At 34.4% G+C, this 13998-nt stretch overlaps 2 protein-coding genes across 2 annotated transcripts; one reads left to right on the top strand and one right to left on the bottom strand.

The window, feature by feature from the left end:
- The first annotated feature begins 771 nt into the window (after positions 1 to 771).
- On the top strand, positions 772 to 2266 carry LOC145128437 (small ribosomal subunit protein eS26x-like). Its single transcript, XM_079063231.1, has 5 exons — positions 772 to 893; positions 969 to 1061; positions 1502 to 1586; positions 1669 to 1802; positions 2019 to 2266. Exons 1-5 carry the CDS (start codon positions 891 to 893, stop codon positions 2088 to 2090), a joined length of 387 nt encoding a protein of 128 aa, XP_078919357.1. The 5' UTR covers positions 772 to 890; the 3' UTR covers positions 2091 to 2266.
- A 3154-nt stretch (positions 2267 to 5420) lies between these two features.
- Positions 5421 to 7010, bottom strand: LOC145131234 (protein FAR1-RELATED SEQUENCE 7-like). The gene is made up of 3 exons (XM_079065954.1): positions 6573 to 7010; positions 6252 to 6501; positions 5421 to 6175 (listed from the first exon to the last, which is right to left on the bottom strand). Exons 1-3 carry the CDS (start codon positions 7008 to 7010, stop codon positions 5421 to 5423), a joined length of 1443 nt encoding a protein of 480 aa, XP_078922080.1.
- Positions 7011 to 13998: the final 6988 nt, after the last annotated feature.

Here is a 13998-nt window from a genome sequence, read left to right as displayed (position 1 = left end):
TTTTTAATGATTGGACAACTCTATTGTTATTTCATTATTCTTATTTTTATATTGTATTCATTATATGGTGTGATAATATTTCTTCGGTTTGAATCTATTTATAAATTATTCATTTACATTAGAAATATGTTTTTCAATATTATATATATATATATATATATATATATATATATATATATATATGTATGTATGTATAATAATAATAATATTAATATTAATTAAAAAGAAAATAAATTATTTGGTAAAAAGTGATGTTATAATAAAAAATTATAAACATAAAATATTCTTATTTTGGAAAACAAAGATGTACATCATAATGCATTTTTATAAAAACAATGTTGTTTGAAAATAAATAAACAAGGTAAAAAAAATGCATTTCCATTTCACTGTTTAATACTACCAAACAAGAGAAATGATTTTCAGACACATTTCTTTAGTGAATTCTCAGTTATACCAAACAAGGGAGTCAATTCTCTTTCTCCAACTTAATTCTCTTTCTCTGCATTTCCATTCTCTACAGCAATTTCATTTCTCTGTACCAAACGCACCCTAAATAAATTGAAATTTATGGCTATCTAAATATCTATAACAAGTTAGGTTAGGTCATTTGGCTAATAAAGATGAAGAAGGTCCGAGTTCAATCTAAATATCTATAACGAAATTTCATTTCTCATTTTTTCCATATGATTTATCTTTTTCTTTTTAATATACCTAATTTTTATGGGCCGTATATAAAGTCAGGATAAACTGAACCCCAAGTCCAAGTGGGATGGCCCATACAGTAAAGATCTAAATAACAAAACACTCCATCTCCACAAACCCTAGACTGAAGATAGCGGCACAGCAGAAGCGGGTTTCCCCTCGACGAAAAACCACAGGATCTCTGAACGATGGTTAGTTAGATGATCATCTCATGAATCCATCTTCTACGTTTCCTCCCTCTATCTGATCTTTCTTTGTTGCTGCAGACTTTCAAGCGAAGAAATGGCGGACGCAACAAGCATGGCCGTGGACACGTCAAGTTCATTCGTTGTTCTAACTGCGGAAAATGTTGCCCTAAGGTACTTCATCATCTGTTGTTTTTAATTCTCAATTCGAATTCGAATATTATTCATACATGTCGTATTCTGGTGATAAATCATATTAGATTGTTTGATTGAGATTGAGTGAGATTTTTAACATGTTTGATTGTACCCATCGATTTAGTTTAACTGATTAAATACGTTTTGCTAGATGAATTATTTGTAATTGTGGATATATATTGGCTCTAAATGCATTTACTTGATGGATTCTCTATATGTTTATATAAATTTCCAAGCTAACAATATATATGGATTCTTCTTTTTGACTAGATGCATATTAATTTTTTTAGCACATTATTATGTAAATTTGTTTAAAATACATTCATTAAGGTCTCACTTTTTCCAAATTTGCTCTTGTTTATTTTTTCCTTTTTGTATATTATAAACAACTATTGTGAATACTTTTTGTGGTTTACTAGGACAAAGCTATCAAGAGATTTCTTGTAAGGAACATTGTGGAGCAAGCTGCTGTTAGGGATGTTCAAGAAGCATGTGCTTTTGAGCGTAAGTTTCGATTGTTTTATATAGTTATTATTATTTTTTTAAAATTTAATGAATAACATTTATAAAAAATTTAATTTCTTAGAGTATACACTTCCCAAGCTGTACGTGAAGATGCAATACTGTGTCTCGTGTGCAATTCACTCTAAAGTTGTTAGAGTCCGCTCACGAGTTGATAGAAGAAACCGCGAGCCTCCAAAGAGATTCACTCGACCAAGGGTAATTCTGTCTTTTTTGTCCTCCCCATTTATCAAAAAAAATATTAACTTTCTTTTCTTTCATTTTTACACCAATTTGTTTTTTTGGTGAAAATCTTTCCTAATTTAAAGACTATTTCGCACTATGAAACTTTATTTTCGCAACAAAAAAAACTTAAAAAAATATATCTTTAAAAACATAGATTTTTTCAGTAGTGATTAAATCATTATATTTCAGGATGATGGACCGAAGCCAGGTCAAGCACCACGCCCGGGTGGTGGAGCGGGGCCCGCTCCTGTTCGTACCTAGTCGGCATTTCGATGAATTGACTGCTGCCTCCATTTATATTTCCCTTTGTGTTTTTGACACTGAAAATCGAGATCTTGTATTTTTTAGTTTGGATGTTGTTTGAGACTTATCCCTCTTTTTATCTTTTCATAGTTCAGAAAATTAAAAAAACACAAACAAATCCTTTACTAGTATAATCTTTATAGCATGTTCAAATAGCTATTGATTGAGGGTAAGAACTAAGTTGTCAAGATCTGGATCCTACTAGGATCGTTTTTGGATTTGCAAGATCGGGATCATAAGATCGAGATCCTATGATCTCAGAAATAAAATATAATTTTAATTTATAATATTTAATAATGAAAAATATTTCAGACATTTAATTTTTCCTTTCAAAAGTTATAAAAACTTCAAAATAATAGTCATAAGTCATAATAAAAAATGATAAATGGTAGATTGGTAAAGGGTAAAAGACATAAAGTGTAGGGGTGAGCAAAAACCGAATCGCAAACCGAAAAAACCGCATAAACCGAAACCGAAACCGAAATGAAAACCGACGGTGCGGTTTTTAGTTTTGCAAAAACCGAAAACGTTCGGTGCGGTGCGGTTTCTAGTCTTAACAAAACCGCAAAAAACTGAACCGCACCGAATATATATATATATATATATATATATATATATATATATATATATATATATATATATATTAAGTATTGATATTTGTAAAAACTAAGAACTCATGACAATTAAAAATCTATAAATATAAATATCTATCTTATCAGAAGATGATTGTATATTTTTAAGCATATGTATAGTGATATTTACAAGAACAAATAATGTTTATTACATTTTTTAACATTTAAATATGAAGAATACTAGTGACGATAATATCATTTTTATTAATACATTAATTGATATTATCACCTTCATAAATATTATATTTAATTTGTATTATATTCAAGCATTAGAAGATGTTGGATGAGTGGTTATGTTCTTTAATTTTAAACCAAGAGGTGGTGGTATCAGTTCATCTCCAAGATATCATTTGGGCTTTAATTTTGTCAGCCTTTTAAGAGTATCCCTGATCACCTTTGAGATAAAACTTTCATCATGCTCACGTTTCATATAAGAGAGTCAATCTGGCGCTCCTCATCTCTATATAAAGTTTCTCAAGAAATGATTAACACTCCTCATCTGAGTCAAAGTAACTCGTTGAGTTGCTGAGTTTTATTAAAAAAGCCAAACAAAAACCAAATAAAATAATTGACAAAAAACCGCAAAAAAACCGAACCGCAAAAAACCGCAAAAACCGAACCGCATAAAACCGAACGGTGCGGTTTCTAAACTTCAAAAAACCGAAGTTGCGGTTTTTGGTTCGGTTTTGGCCAAAAACCGCACCAAACCGCACCACGCTCACCCCTAATAAAGTGGTAAAAAAATTCATTTGAAAAAAAAAAAAAATCAAGGGAAGGTACGATCCTACGATCCCTGAGACAAAACCTTTTAATGAGGGAAGTAAATATTTTATTCAAATCTTTATATATTTTCAAAATTCGAATAATCCCTTAAAATAAGTTGTGTTTGTTAGATAAACTAGGTTATAACCTGTGGAAACCACGGTCGGTATATTTAAAATTTTTATATAGATAAAAAATAATAAATGTAAAAAAAAACCAAGATATTGTTGATTGTAAGTAATTATGAATTAATTTGTTAAGCAAAATAAACATAATAATGTTATTAGGATATCAATTTGATTTGTTACAAAAAAAAAATGAAATAATAAAAATCAAAGAAAAATAACACATGTCAAAGAGACAAAAAACTGACACGTGTCATTTTTAGGTTTCATTTATTAGAAGAGATAGATAATAAATATTCCAGATTTAATTATGAAAAAGTAGTTGAACAAGAGGATTGTTGCAACTTAATGTTTTTGTCTCTTGGGATATCAATAACTCTTGCCTCACAACCTGCTCCTCCAAATTAAATTTCATTAACTAAAAAGGATAACAAACAAAAGACAAAACTGCACAAATGGTCCATGTGGTTTACACAAAATTGCCACTTTGGTCCAAAAAAGTTTGGGCTAGCACCACAAGTCCAAAGTTTTCATTTTCTTGCATATTTGGTCCAATGAGTTAACTTCCGTCTATTTCCCTCTGTTAAGTTATGTTTGACTAGTCAAATTAGGGGTATTTTGGTCATTCCCTATTTATGCCCCTTATTTTATATTAATAAAGGAGTCCTATAAGAACGAATCCCAATCCCTCTTTGTCGTCGTTCTCAGCTTGGTCTTCTTCAACTCTGCGATCGTCTTCGATTTCTTCAAGAAATCAAAATAAAAAATGGTGCTTTGTTTTTGTGGTAAAATGGCCATAGTTCGCACAACATGGACTGACAAAAAATCCAGGTAGCCGCTTCTGGGGATGCCCTACCGAGGTACGCAAATGTTTTTTTTTTGGATTTCAGCATAAATCTCCCATTACATGTTACGATCTTCTTTTGTTTCTTAAATTTCGAAGGGATCCAAATGTCGATTTATTGGGTGGTTTGATGGTCCAATTTGTGAACGTTCAAAAGCTATTATACCTGGACTGCTGAGGTCAATCAAAAAATTGAAGTCACAAAACACAAGACTCAAGTGTTACCTGTTATGCAGTTGGGTGCTGTTCGTGTTTGTTCTGGTTTATAAGAAGTAGATTGAAGTGTAATGGTTTGGGTGGTTTCTAAGCAGTATATTGAAGTGTAATGGTTTGGGTAGTGTTTTAATGTTTTTGGTAGTATCTTGTTTAAGCAATGTAATCTTTTGGGCAATACTTTGTGGTAGTCTTTTGTGGTTAAAATGTAAGCAATGTAAGACATGTTTTGCAAGAATTTGTCAATGGTGATTATATTTGGTATGTACATTTTGACCAATTTATTTTGTTTGTGGTTTTGTTTAAAAGGGCATATTGGTCAATTTTTTTTTTTGTGGTTTACACATTATCAATGACAAATGTATGTTTTGTTTAAAAGGGCATATTGGTCAATTTATTTAGTTTGTGGTTTACACATTATGAATGCCAATTGTATGTTTTGTTTAAAAGGGCATATTGGTCAAGTTCTACAACAAAAAATTATACATGAGAATAACATCAAGACATTAAACATAACATAAGCCATTACATCAAATCCAGTGTAAATTGTTCCCATACATCACAGGGGTACACTATCAAGTACCAAAAATAACATCCAAATTGCTTAAACCCCAAAACACATAAAGTACTAAACATACAATACACATAAACATAACATTATCCCAAAAAGGCACTTATACCCCTACATACATCAAAATCCCTTGAAATCCCATCACTTACTCCCTTGGCCTTTGCAAGTTCTAGCATTGTGCCCTTTAATTTTACACTTGCTGCAAGTTACTTGGATAAACTTTCTTGTAAGCTTTCCACTCCCACTAGCAATATGGTTTTGACTCCCACAACCACTAGCAACATTGTCTCCCTTCTTCTGGCTTTTCTCCTCAATAGATTGCCTCCTCTTTTTCTTGGGCCTTCCAGGCTGATTATGGTGTAGAGGAGGGGTGATTTTAATTGGGCATTCACTTATAGGCCACATTGCTCGACCTTTAATAGGCTCTACCTTGTACACATAAGCTGTTTTCCATGTTTCTAGCCAGTGCACCCTGTGGGCATAAGTGTGTAGCTCTCCAACTTCCTCACCATTATCTGCTTTGTCATTTAGGACTACCATGACATGCTTACAAGGGAGTCCTGTTAATTCCCACTTCCTACAACTGCATACTCTTTCAACCATGTCAACAACATGTTGATCCTGCCATGGCCCTTGCACATGGTATTTATCTGACCCATTCCACCTAGCTGTGTACTGAGATGCCCAATTCACATTCTTCTCCATGATCTTTGTTGCAGATGGGGTTAGTGGACCAACACACTTCTTTTTCACCTTTATGACATTGCATATTCTTTTCATCATATACTCCCTAATGTACTCCAAGCAGGTTATCAGTGGCTTGTCCCTTCCCTCAATCAATTTGCTATTAAAAACTTCACAAAGATTATTCAGAAGCATATCTGAAACTGCTCTACCTGAAAACACCACAATAATGTCAGGATCAAACATATACTAACACAAAAAGGTAAATTTGGAAGCTGAAGTATATACCTGTGAAGTGGCTTCTTGCCCAGTGTTGTGGAGGAATCTGCTTCAACCAATTATAAGCTTCTATATCATATGAGCTGAATTCTTGCATCCTATGATTGAACTCTGGTATTGTTGTAGCTGTAGCACAATTCCACAAGTGTTCTTTGTACTCATTAGTTCTCCATGTTTTTCTCATATTGTCATGTATATGCCTGAGACAAAACCTGTGCTCAGCACATGGGAACAACTGAGAAATGGCAGCCTGCAATCCCTGTAAAGGAATTAAAACATAGTTAATATAGTACATCCAAATATGTCAAATATAAACAACAAATTACAAACCTTTTGTCTGTTACTTATAAATGTGAAGTTTGAGTTTGCATATAGGTCCAGATCATCTGCAATACACTCTAGAAACCACTTCCAACTGTCAGTGTTCTCAGTCTCGACAATGGCATAAGCTAGGGGGTATATTCCATTGTTGGAGTCTACCCCAACTGCAGTTAAAATTTGTCCTGGGAAAGGGCCCTTCATAAATGCCCCATCAAAACCTAGAAAATCCCTCAGGCAAGCTCTAAACCCCTTCTTCATTCCACCCAAACACACATACATCCTTTTAAACCTTCTTGAGGTAGCACTTAGGTTGGGTTCTGAATCAAACTCTAACTTCACAGTGGTTTCTAGATTAGTAGACTGCAACTCCAGGATGTAATCTCTAAGAACATCATATTGCTTTTTATAATCACCCTGGTCAAGTTTTTTTGAAGTAGATTTGGCCATGAATACCTTGTGAATAGAGAATCAAACTTGATAATCCTTTTGAAGTTGTTCTTGAAGAGATCTGACTGGGATTGTTGGGTTGGATTCAATCTGGTCCATTATCCGTTTAGAGATAAACTTTGCTGTTGCAGATCTAAATTTTCTTGTCTGGAGGAATCTATGTTCGTGGTTGTAAGTTTTTATGAACCGATTACTATTTACATCTGACCTAGAACCTTGTATCACCCAAGGACAAGGGGTAGGTTCACCCACATGACCATCACTAAAGGCTACAGTTCCTTTACAGATTGCCCTTAACCTCATTTTGTCGTTTTTCACAAAGAATATATTCCTTCTTGTTTCCAGTGCATGCAATTGTATCTTTTCCTTTAACTCCTTCTTATTTTTATATTTTTGTCCTATCCTAAAAGTTACCTTGTGTATCTCACCTTGAGAGCACCTAGTATCCTTCCCCAATTCCTTTATTACAACTCTTCTTTTCCTATCTATATCAGAACCCTCATCCAATGAATCCCATTGATTATTATCTATAACATCCAACTCTTCATTGACCTCATCACTCTCATTATATCTATGCTTTGATAATCTTTTTTCAAGAAATTCTGCTTCAAGATCTATATTCATGTAAAAATCCCTCATATCTACTTCTACATCAGGGATTATGTTGTCTTCATCCACCCAGAAATCACTATCATCACTGTCCTCACTCTCATCACTTCTTTCATGATTCTCTTCATCAGTCTCTATGTTATCTTCACTTCCATCATCAACTGCAAAATCTCTCATCTCTACATTCTCATCATTCATTTCATTTCTGTCATGATTCTCTTCTTCAGTGACTTCCTTATTAACTGCATTGCCTCACCTTCATGAACCTCATCATCTACATTTTGTTTATTAGACTATAAAATCTGTTGGTACAACCCAATATCAAAGTCATTAGCTGCCTCATCAAATTCATTAAATCCCTGGTCAATATCATTACATGCCTCATGAAATTCATTAAAAAATCTTGGTCAATATCATTACATGCCTTATCAAATTCATTAAATCCCTGGTCAAATTCATTAGCTGCATCATCCTTATTCCCACCAATCCTATCAACACCAACATCATCCATCACCAATTTCTTAATACATGATGACAATGGTTTGTCCTTGATAAATTCCCTTTTCTGTGTATATTCAGGGGATATCGACAAGGCTAAAGCAGCTTCATTTGCTATCATAGGTGGTATGCATGTTTGTGGCATGCCACTGGTTGGTTATTACTTGGGAGGGTTTGATGTTCATCAATCTCCTCTAATTGCTCAATAATAACTTTTCGTATAGGTTTAGGAGCCATAAAGTACGTAAGCAAGTTAGTAATACCATGTTCGGTGTAAACCCTTATCAGTTTATGCTCCTTCACATACTGGGCAAGATTGAGGACATCATCATCATTTCCTAGGGCCCGTAGCCCAAAATGCATGTCTCCCTTTGGCACTCGAAAATGATAGTAGATAACTGGAGGAACTGAGTATCCTAACCCTTTCATAATCGCATCCATCTCGTGAATAGAAAACTCTTCTATATCCACCATATCTACGTACGTCACAGTACCCTCAATGTAGTTGACATTTGAAAACTTTGTGAACTCACCTCCATGACGTAGCTTGATGGTAAATAATGTAGGGTGTCCATCTTCAACACAAGAGCAAAAAACAAACTTCAGAAGGTATGATTTCTTGTAAGCAAATCAAGAAAATGATCAAAAATAAAATTACGTACCATAAACCACCCTTGGGTCGAATGACGTGCTTGACAACCTTAAGTGCCACATTGGTATATGCATTCACTACGAAAGTCGCCTGATCGAAGCTATCAACCTTGGTAATCAGTTTAGGGTTCTTGATCCTCAGTCAATGAGGAGGGAAATTGTATCGACTCACGGTTTTTAAGGACTATAAATGTGAATTAGGCTCGATATTATCCGTATGGCGAGGCATACATACGAACTCTCCTTTATTAATATAAAATAAGGGGCATAAATAGGGAATGACCAAAATACCCCTAATTTGACTAGTCAAACATAACTTAACAGAGGGAAATAGACGGAAGTTAACCCATTGGACCAAATATGCAAGAAAATGAAAACTTTGGACTTGTGGTGCTAGCCCAAACTTTTTTGAACCAAAGTGGCAATTTTGTGTAAACCACAGGGACCATTTGTGCAGTTTTATCCAAACAAAAAACCCAATCTTCCATTTTCAACATTCACCTTATACATGAACACCTTCAATTGTTTCCACCACAACTTCTACATTGTAACGACCCGAATTTTCTAACATATAATCTAGAGATATATCAAAGTTGCATATAACAAGTGCATAATTCTACACAAATTAAAACATTTACATCTTTGGAAAAATCACGGGTTTACAATACAAAAATCTATCTATTTACATGCATAATAAGGAATAAAATAAATAGTAACCTACTATCTAATTCTTGACCTTGTGCTCATGTCTTCTCTTCTGGTATCACAACTACTACTATGTAATATCCATAAAATTCAAGCCAATTTAAAACTTTTTCAAGCATTCAAAAACCATTAATTATTACAAAATGTTTTCAAAATAGTTTCATATCAGAGTATCCAAGAAATCAAGATCATAAAAATGTGAGGAGGTGCACGATTACGCCTCCGCCTTCCCGCGATCATCTGAAGTACCTGAAACAAAATCCAAAACTGTAAGTCTGAAGCTTAGTGAGTTCCCCCAAAATACCAACGCCATACAACATAACCATATCATAGCAAATAAACAACATGCATATATACTCTACAGAATGAATGGATTGCCCTCACCGAGCCTGCAGTCTATCTGGCCCACTCTCAGAACCTTTAGCATGTCTGGTCCGCCCACCCAGGCCTTCAGCCTGTCTGGACCGTTCTCTGGGCCTTCGGCCATATGCCCCCATGGCCTGCAGTCTATTCGGTCCGCCCTGGGTATGTTCGCCTACAACACAAAGCAGGTTCGCCTCAACCCACACCCAATCATACAATCAACACATAGATAACAAATGCTAGCATATACAAAAAGTCAGACTGATCTAACAGATCACTAATCATAACATCATCCTATATACCAGGATACCGACCTAACAGGTCACTAACATAGTATCATCCTATATACCAGGATACCGACCTAACATGTCACTAAGCATATCATAATGCAATAAACCCGGATACAAATACGAAAAGGGTTGGCATTGGTGCCTTCGACCCTTTAAGTATAGTGAGGAAAACTCACCTCACAAGTAGTGCTGAGCTGGACTGAAAGTCTTCGACCGTTGTCTCACCGAAAATCCCGAACTATCCAAAATAACGAATGCTAAGTCAACACTTGGGATATCAATCTTGACTAAGGGTCAAGATAGTCCATTTTACCTTTTCTCTAATTTGGGCCAAGGCCCAATACCAAATTCATTATCCAAAAGCCCATATACATAAGGTCCATCATTGGCCCAATTTTCCTAATTGAGCCCAACTCCCTAATCGGGCCTTATTTTAAGATCTATTACCACTACCGGCCTAAAGCACATCTATTCAGAAAGTCCAACAAGTACCATGTCAAACTGGCGCAAAAAGGAGCCCAAATCGCCAAAAGCCCAACAGAGGGCGTACGTGGGGCGTACTCCTCTGGTACGCTGGGCGTACTCCGCTTTGCGTTGACCACCATCGGGGTGGTTGACTAAGTACGCTGGGCATACAAAAATTATGTGGGGCGTACACAAGTTTCACCAAAACCCTAATAAGTGCTTAATGGCTTAAGCAATTAAGCCCAAACTCCAGATCCATCGACCAAATGTGCCTTAGAACCATAAAGTCTCGAACTTTAAGACGTTGGACGTCCATAAAGTTCTTAATACATGGTCTTAACCCATTAAGACCTTTCTACTACATGCATGGGACACTTTTAGCCATTGGGACATCATTTTTATCACTTAGGACCCTTTTTAGGGTTTGAAAGGACAACTTATTTCGTTCAAAACATAACATGCACCAACTTGGGACTTTTGGGACAAGAAATGGTCTCATAAAGCTAATATGGCAAGATCTTCATCATACAAGCATAAATGTTGGAGCTTTTTACCTCCTGAAGCTTCTAGAGCACAAAGATACCTCAAATATACAAGCTTGTCCTCCTTCTCCAACTTCTTGACGCAACACCTTCTTCCCCAACTACTCAAAACACACATTTTTACCTCACACACTCAAGAAAGGGGTTAGGGTTTGGGGAAAACGGTTTAAAACTATGGAGGCTGAGATGATGGAGGTTTTGAGCTCATAAGGACGTTTATATAACACCCAAACCCTAAATATTAGGGTTTCCATCTGTCGTGAGTATGCCTAGCATATACAAGTGTGCACCCAACATACTAGGGTGCGCCTAGTATGCTTAGCGTACTCGTCTTGTTCTCAAAGTTGCAACTTTAGCCCTTAGGCTTCTCATGGCTCGACTCTTCCAACCCCAGGGACTACAAATGACAAAATAATAATAAAAGAGAGGATTCGGAAATACCTGCAAATCTAGGGATGTTACAACTCTCCTCCCACTTGAATTAGACTTTGTCCTCGAAGTCTGCTGTAGCAAATAGATCCGGATATGCTCCCGCATGTGACATCCCCAAATTCACGGCCATTTTAAAAATTTTATTTATGCTTATTTGAAAATTAAAGTATTCATTTTAAAGAATAATATTGCGGAATTTGTTCCCAGAAAAACATGATAAATACGTTATCAAAGCATTTACGAAGAAATGTATTTTATTCATTTTAAAACATTGGGATGTCATCGTCAATACAGAAACATAAGCATAAACAGACCTTACATTCGTTTACACTAGTGATTTACATCTCCTTTAATCTCTTAGTGTAATGCATCTTCGCATCGATACCTGTGATTCAAATAAACTGGGTGGGTCAGGTTGGGAAACCTGGTGAGTACATAGGGTTTTCAACCCACAATAGTAAAATTATTATGTTTCATCATCAAACAATTAACTCAGTTACCCATCCCCATTATATTTTTTATTCTTAAGGATCTACCCTAAGAATCATCTATTCTTCATTTATTCATTCCTAAGGATTGTCGTAAGGAACAAGCACGAAGTTCCATCGCTGCCAATGGAATAGCTACCAATGTTATCTATTAGGCACATCTGCCAATATTATCATTTAGGCACAACTGCCAATATCATTTAGGCGCAGCTGCCAATATTATCATTTAGGCTCAGCTGCCAGAATTATGATGTTCATTATAAGGCACAACTACCAAGTACCAATATTATCCTTTAGGTGCAGCTGCCAGGATTATGATGTTCTGTATTAGGCATAACTGCCAATATTATCCTTTAGGCGTAACTGCCAGAATATTTACAGTACATCTGGTGAACACTTAAATCAAAAATACCTATGGGTTATGGCGCAACTGCCAATATTCATCTATATCATCTTTCATTCCTCATTATTTATCTACTCATGTTCTACCCAACATATTCGTAGATATAAAATACATATACAATTTAAATCATTTAAAACATGTATAAAACGTTCACACAACATAGATATCAGGAACACAAATAATATGCACACATAGCACGTAATTTATATTCAATACTTCATATCTATGTATAAGATGAAAGTAAATATGCACTCACTTGACTAGTTAGTGGTTACTAACTATTGTCGTAATCGTCGCTATATCACACTTTCTTTATTTATGACTCCTTACTCGAAAGTTCTGAACTCTAATTCAATATTTATGGCCCTTCTTTATATTGTTTATATCTTTGGTTATTATCGTTTTCTATCATAAGAATTGCTCAAAGGATACCTTTAAATCGCTCGTACAATATCAAAAGATTAGTCACCCACAAAAATTACGCGTATAACTTTAATTAATTAGATGTGTACGAACATACTTGAAAGGTTAACACGTATTATTAGAAGGTGTACGATTACTTCTCTTTTATCAACACGTATCATTTTAATTAATAAAATATGTACGACCTTTCTTATATTTGTTTATATTACACGTATGTTGGTTTGCAATTTATAAATTATACTTACATTTATGGTCCCTAAGTTATTCTTGTATTAACACAATATATCCTTCAAGTTACACTATAGCCCCTTAACTATTTATTAATAAAATCATTATACCCTATATAATAAAATTTTATCCAAATAATTTATAATCAATAACTAACGTCGTAAAAAGTTCCCGATCAATTATTATCGAAAAACGGAAAAATTATCGTTTCATTACTTGGGTTCACCCTTAAATGTATTTAGACAAAATACGTCTTATATAATTTGAGATCGTTACAATTTTCGTTAAGATTATTTATCCTAAATAATCTTCTATTTAAAAATATTATTTTATCACTTTTCGATAAGTTTCTAACAAGATTTATACAAATATTACATACCCATAATATTTGTCCACATAACATGTATATAATAAATAAATATTTATATAACCTGTAACGCATACGAAGAAAATTTATCCTATTTGAGGATTTTAAATATTTGATAAACAAATATTTATTATTGTTATCCCCTTGACGTTTAGCCTAACTCTAGGGCATTACAATTCTACCCCACTTAAGATGATTTCGTCCTTGAAATTACAAACCTAACGAATACATACGATCTCCGCTACTCGCTTTTATTTATTATGATTTTATTATTATTATTATTATTATTATTATTATTATTATTATTATTATTATTATTATTCAAGTAAGAGTTGTCTTTCTCACTTTTGCCTTAATGGTTGGTTCTCCCTCACTTGGGTTCAATCTCTTTTCTGCTGCTACTTACAACCAATCAAAGCCCAAGTCGGATCCGTCTCTGTGATTGTTAATCTTCTTTCTCTTTGAAAGAAACTTATGATCGTCATATTAATGACTTTATCATCACCAACGTAGCATCATTGTGT

This window comes from Lactuca virosa, chromosome 8 (genome assembly GCF_052849685.1).
Source record: "Lactuca virosa cultivar CGN04683 chromosome 8, Lactuca_virosa_CGN04683_v6, whole genome shotgun sequence".
NCBI classification, from domain to species: domain Eukaryota; kingdom Viridiplantae; phylum Streptophyta; class Magnoliopsida; order Asterales; family Asteraceae; genus Lactuca; species Lactuca virosa.
The sequence above is the reverse complement of the archived record's forward strand: the minus strand, read 5'-3'. Positions and strand labels throughout refer to the sequence as shown.